This window comes from Lepidothrix coronata, unplaced genomic scaffold, assembly GCF_001604755.1.
Source record: "Lepidothrix coronata isolate B3197 unplaced genomic scaffold, Lepidothrix_coronata-1.0 Scaffold156, whole genome shotgun sequence".
NCBI lineage: Eukaryota > Metazoa > Chordata > Aves > Passeriformes > Pipridae > Lepidothrix > Lepidothrix coronata.
The window spans coordinates 745,864-751,863 of record NW_016690336.1 but is presented as its reverse complement, the minus strand read 5'-3'; the positions used below and the strand labels follow the sequence as shown (position 1 = coordinate 751,863).

The 6,000-nt window shown below is 46.2% G+C and overlaps 2 protein-coding genes across 2 annotated transcripts in view; both read right to left on the bottom strand.

Annotated features, from left to right (window-relative positions):
- Window positions 1-2,427: 2,427 nt before the first annotated feature.
- Window positions 2,428-4,539, bottom strand: LOC108504265. Its single transcript, XM_017828997.1, has 2 exons — window positions 4,260-4,539; window positions 2,428-3,915 (listed from the first exon to the last, which is right to left on the bottom strand). Exons 1-2 carry the CDS (start codon window positions 4,367-4,369, stop codon window positions 3,105-3,107), a joined length of 921 nt encoding a protein of 306 aa, XP_017684486.1. The 5' UTR covers window positions 4,370-4,539; the 3' UTR covers window positions 2,428-3,104.
- Window positions 4,540-4,671: 132 nt separating this feature from the next.
- The window catches only part of CUNH20orf194 (chromosome unknown C20orf194 homolog), a 732,083-nt gene continuing 730,754 nt past the window's right edge, over window positions 4,672-6,000 (bottom strand). The window contains exon 36 of the mRNA XM_017828987.1: window positions 4,672-5,069. Within this exon, the coding sequence (XP_017684476.1) occupies window positions 4,957-5,069 (113 nt within the window). The 3' untranslated portion in view covers window positions 4,672-4,956. The remainder of the gene's footprint in view (window positions 5,070-6,000) is intronic.

Here is a 6,000-nt window from a genome sequence, read left to right as displayed (position 1 = left end):
GTAAATACACAGCTATGACCATGAACATGCAGCACAGCAGAGAAGGATACTAGGCCTTTATTCCGAGCTCTCCTGCTCCAGTTTTTAAGGAACAGCTCAATTTGCACAGTAAAAACACCCAATTTTCAATATCTATTTCCTTTTCTTCTTCTTTTTTTTTTTTTTGTTCACGGGGCTTCGGAATCCCAGCTCGGATCAGCCCCATCAGCATGGATTTGAGAGCTTGCACAAATTGGAGTTCTTAAAAAGAGTTCAGCAGAGCCCCAGCAGCTACAGCATCTTCATCTATTTTTCAAACAATTGCACTTAAATCTACTCTTTTTTTTTTTTTTACTCAGGAGTCGAGACAAAGCCTCCCCCACAAAGTCCCGACCTCTGGAATTTCTTCTGACATGACACAGTCATCCCACTAACTCTAGAAATATGGCTTTGCAGATGAGACAACCGGGGCTGGAAAGGAGCAGGTCGATGACTTTTATCGGCGACACAAACTCTCAGTTTGATTTCGATTCCCTAACGCCCCCTTTTTATTGCAGCCAGGACTGGATAACTCCAGGAATTCTGGAATCAATGATTCCATCTGTTTTAGCTGTGAACACCTGCCAGCCCCCCTCCCTCCCCCCCTAAATCCACTGCTTTGCTACCTTTGCTCTACAGGCACTACAGGATATTAAGACTATAAAGTTCAGCCATGCATAGATAAACTCACGAGCCTTCTCAGGATGCTCCACCCCTGGGATCCAGGGAATATCCCGGGAAGCCTAAAACACAAACTAATTGCTGGCTTTTACTGGCCTCTAACAGGACACAAGGAGTTTATATAAAGTCTCGTGGTGTGCAAAAAAAAACCCTTAAAATAATAAAGTCCTAAATTCGGCTTTTTAGATCTAGGGAGGGAAAACTGGGAATGAAACCTTAGCGACGTCTCCATCCCAGCCTGCAGCACCTGGAATTCCAGGGTGAAACCACCTAAAAGGGCTGAAACCACCTGAAAGGTGTTTCAGGTTATTGAAATTTCAGCCATCTCGTATTCCAAAGGTAAAAAAATCCATCTCTTAAGCGAGGCATAAACTGGAATCAGCCTTAGGTTGGATGCTTAAATCCCATTTTCCTGCCATGGAACGCGATTGTGCAGACACTTTGGAAGTATTTTAAACACTTTAAGAGATTTTTCAGTCCATTTCTCACTGTTTTACACAGATCTGACCAAAAAAATAAAAGTTACAGTCGTATTAAAAGACTGAACTGTCCCTCAGGGGCAGGACTATGAAAATTAAAAACCTTTCCTGGGCTCTTCCCACCTAAATTCTGACCACACCATCTGCTCATTCCAATAAGCTCCACTAATTAATACCTGTAATTAATACCTGTAAGTAGCTGTTGAGGTACTTCATAAACCTTCAGTCAGTGATTTACAAAGGCCTGACTTAAAATTAAACTAAGTTAGGACAAGCTGCCAACATTCCTGTCGTAGCATTTAGGAACTATAAAAGTTGATTTATATCAAATCCTTCTGGAAGCCCCACGAAAAACTTCCTCCCTGTTTCAAGTCCGTCCTTTCCTGTTTTTTTACCTTTGGAAATCAGTGTTTTCCACGAAAGGGAATCCTTCAGCTAAAGGATCTCCCTCTTCCCTCGCCTGGCTTAGAAGGACCGGAATAAGCAACAGCAAGGTGTGGGTGCAGCCCAGCCATGGAATATTTCCTGGAACCCCAAAAAGAGCACTGGGAAGAAATCAGGATTTCCCCCCCCCGAAATGTATAAAAACCTTTCCTTTAGAAAAGTGGGAATTTCGAGTGCAGATCAAACTGTGCAGAGGGTGAGACCTCCGAGGGCTGTGCAGGGCTGGAGTGTTCCTTCACTTCTTGCTTTGGGAACAACCTAAAAACTGTGGGACTGGGGGCTTTTCTGAGTGAGTGTTCCCCAATCTCTCACTTTGGGAACATCCCCACAGCTGTAGGTTTAGGAATTTTTAAAATGTTCCCCCATTTCTCGCTTTGGGAACATCCTGACAGCTGTGGCACTGGGGACTCGTCTATATTTTTCCCAATGTTCCCTCATTTCTCGCTTTGGGAACACCCCACAGCTGTGGGATTGGGGACTTTTCTGAGTGAGTGTTTCCCCATTTCTCACTCTGGGAACACCCCAGAGCTGTAGGTTTAGGAATTTTTAAAATGTTCCCCCATTTCTCGCTTTGGGAACATCCTGACAGCTGTGGCATTGGGGACTCGTCTATATTTTTCCCAATGTTCCCTCATTTCTCGCTTTGGGAACATCCCACAGCTGTGGGATTGGGGACTTTTCTGAGTAAAGTGTTCCCTCATTTCCCCCAACAGCTGTAGGTTTAGGAATTTTTAAAATGTTCCCCCATTTCTCACTTTGGGAACAACCTAAAAGCTGTGGGATCAGGGACTCAGCTGAGTAAGTGTTCCCCCATTTCTCACTCTGGGAACACCCCACAGCTGTGGGATCAGGGACTCTTCTGGGTTTTTCCCACTGTTCCCCCATTTCTCGTTTTGGGAACAACCTAAAAGCCGTGGGACTGGGGACTCTTCCGAGTTCTTCCCATTGTTCCCCTATTTCCCACTTTGGGAACACCCTGACAGCTGTGGGATTGGGGACTCTTCCACGTTTTTCCCACTGTTCCCCCATTTCTCGCTTTGGGAACATCCCCACAGCTGTAGGTTTAGGGATTCCAAGTTTTTGAATTGTTCCCCCATCTCTCGCTTTGGGAACACCCCAACAGCTGTGGGATTGGGGATTCTGAGTTTTCAAATGTTCCCCCTACTCTCGCTTTGGGAACACCCCAACAGCTGTAGGTTTAGGAATTTTTAAAACATTCCCCCATTTCTCGCTTTGGGAACACCCTGACAGCTGTGGCATTGGGGACTCTTCCACGTTTTTCTTACTGTTCCCCCATTTCTCGCTTTGGGAACACCCTGACAGCTGTAGATTTAGGGTTTCTAAGTTTTTGAATTGTTCCTTCATTTCTCACTTTAGGAACAACCTAAAAGCTGTGGGATTAGGGATTCTTCTGAGTAACTGTTCCCTCATTTCCCACTTTGGGAACACCCTGACAGCTGTGGGATTAGGAATTCTGAGGTTTTAAAATGTTCCCCCATCTCTCGCTTTGGGAACAACCCCAACAGCTGTGGGATTAGTTATTCTTCTAAATTTTTTAGTTATTCCCCCATTTCTCCCCCTGACAGCTGTGGGATTGGGGACTCTGCAGAGTCCTTCCCATTGTTCCCCCATTTCTCGCTTTGGGAACACCCCGACAGCTGCAGGTTTAGGGACTCTTCTATAGAAATGTTTCAACTGTTCCCCAGTCTCTTGCTTTGGGAACACCCTGACAGCTGTGGGATTAGGAATTCCGAGGTTTTCAAATGTTCCCCCATTTCTCGCTTTGGGAACATCCTGCCAGCTGTGGGACTGGGGACTCTTCTGTGTCTTCCCACTGTTCCCCCATTTCTCACTTTGGGAACAACCTAAAAGCTGTGGGATCAGGGACTCTTCTGCATTTTTCCTATTGTTCCCCCATTTCTCATTTTGGGAACATTCCAATGGCTGTGGGATTGGGGACTCTTCAGAGTTCTTCCCAGTGTTCCCCCATTTCTCGCTTTGGGAACACCCCACAGCTGTGGGACAAGGAGATCCTTTCAAGGAAGTGTTCCCCCATTTCTCGCTTTGGGAACACCCTGACAGCTGTGGGATTGGGGACTCTTCTGTCTTTTTCCCACTGTTCCCCCATTTCTCACTTTGGGAACACCCTAAAACCTGCAGGAGTAGGGACTTTTTCAAGTAACTGTTCCCCCATTTCTCGCTTTGGGAACACCCTGACACACCTGCAGATTTAGGGATTCTAAATTTTTGAATCACTCCCCCATTTCTCGCTTTGGGAATGCCCCAACAGCTGCAGGTTTAGGAATTCTGAGTTTTTGAAATGTTCCCCCATTTCTCACTTTGGGAACATCCCAACAGCAGTGGGATTGAGGACTCTTCAGAGTTCTTCCCATTGTTCCCCCATTTCTCACTTTGGGAACATTCAACAGCAGTGGGATTAGTTATTCTTCTAAATTCTTTAATTATTCCCCCATTTTTCCCTTTGGGAACACCCTGACAGCTGTGGGATTAGGGTCTCTTTTGAGTAACTGTTCCCTCTTTTCTCACTTTGGGAATATCCCGGCAGCTGCAGAATTACAGATCCTAAGTTTTTGAATCATTCCCCCATTTCTCACTTTGGGAACATCCTAAAAGCTGTGGGACTGGGGACTCTTCAGAGTTCTTCCCAGTGTTCCCCCATTTCTCGCTTTGGGAACACCCCACAGCTGTAGGTTTAGGGATTCCAAGTTTTTGAATCGTTCCCCCATTTCTCACTTTGGGAACATCCTAAAAGCTGTGGGACTGGGGACTCTTCTATATTTTTCCCAATGTTCCCCCATTTCTCGCTTTGGGAACACCCCACAGCTGTGGGATTGGGGACTTTTCTGAGTAAGTGTTCCCCCATTTCTGGCTTTGGGAACACCCCCAATCCCACATCCTGATATCCAGCACTGCTCATCGATGCTCCTGTGCCACAAATCCCAAGGGACACCCAGAGCAGTTTGATTCTCTGCACAAAGCCCAATTCCACGATTACATTCCCAACTACAGGAAATAAATAAAGTTTTGCTTCTTTTTCTTCTTCTTCTCGTTCTTCTTTTGAACAAGTCCCCACAACCCCCCCCCCCAGAGATTCCAGGTGATGCTTTGGACAGTCTGGAATTCAGGTGAAGTGGAAGCAAACCTGACAGGACACACAGCTAAGCAGATCCCGTGTTAAACGCCAACCTTACAGGAATGATCTCTTAGTTTGGAAAGGAGTGCTGAACAAACAGACAATTCCCTCGAATTCTAGTGACCCAGCAAGGACAAAGAGCATTTTGGGTGGTTTGGAAACCCCCAGGACCCACGTGCTTTATGTCTTCTGCTCAAAGAGGTCGTGGTACTCCTGCTCCTCCAGCTCCCTGTTGTACTTCTCGATCTCCCTGTTGGCTTCTTCCAGGTAATCGTTCATGAATTGGTCCATTACTTGGGAAAAATTAAGGGAAAACATCAGTGCAAATGGCATTTAGTAAAAAAACATCCAGGTTTGAAGGATGTGGCAGGTCAGGGATGCTCAGGGAAAGCAGGAATTCAATATATGACCTTCTGGAGTCGTGCAGTCAGAGCTGAGCACAACTACTGTGGGACCAGGGAAAAAAAAGGGGCTGCACAAGGGATACTTCCCAGGCAGGAGGAAGGATATAAGAACTACAGCAGAGTTAGATGGGATATTGGGAAGGAATTCCTGGCTGGGAGGGTGGGGAGGCCCTGGCACAGGTTGGGCAGAGAAGCTGTGGTTGCCCCTGGATCCCTGGGAGTGTCCAAGGTCAGGTTGGAGCAACCTGTGCTAGTGGAAGGTGTCCCTGCCCATGGCAGGGGGTGGGACTGGATGGTCCATAAAGTCCCTTCCAACCCAAACCACCCCATCACTCTGTGAATGTATTTACAGGTATTTTGGTGATACAGAAGTCCAAAAATTTCTGCCTAAAATTCAAATCCCGCTGAAAGGATTGACCAGGGCCTGGAGCTTTCATTGCCAAACACCAAGGTGGAGGGGGAATAAAGAATCCCAGAATTCCAGAGTAGTTTGGGTTGGAAAGGACCTTAAAGATCATCCAGTTCCACCCTCTGCCAAGGGCAGGGACACCTTCCACTAACCCAGGTTGCTCCAAGCCCTGTCCAACCTGGCCTTGGACACTTCCAGGAATAAACATCCCTAACTTTTCCAGTGAATCCTGAAGTCCAAGTCTGCTGTTTTAATTTTTTATGTTGTCCCATAGGACACAGAAAATAACTGTTTGCTCTTATTCCAAAGCAGCGTCACAGAAGCCACTTGGATTTTCGTGAACTTTGTTGGATTACGGCGAAAAGTCAAGTTGGAATATAAAACCAAACGGGAAATCAGTAATAAAACAAA

Bases quoted from the DNA above. Each gene is read 5' to 3' on its own strand.
- LOC108504265 (XM_017828997.1), bottom strand. From the start codon at position 4,369: ATGGGGGAACGATTCAAAAACTTGGAATCCCTAAACCTACAGCTGTGG. The intron at 3,916-4,259 runs CAGCTTTTAGGA...TTCCTAAACCTG, and splicing joins CTGAAGAGTCCCCAGTCCCA to CAGCTGTTGGGGCATTCCCA.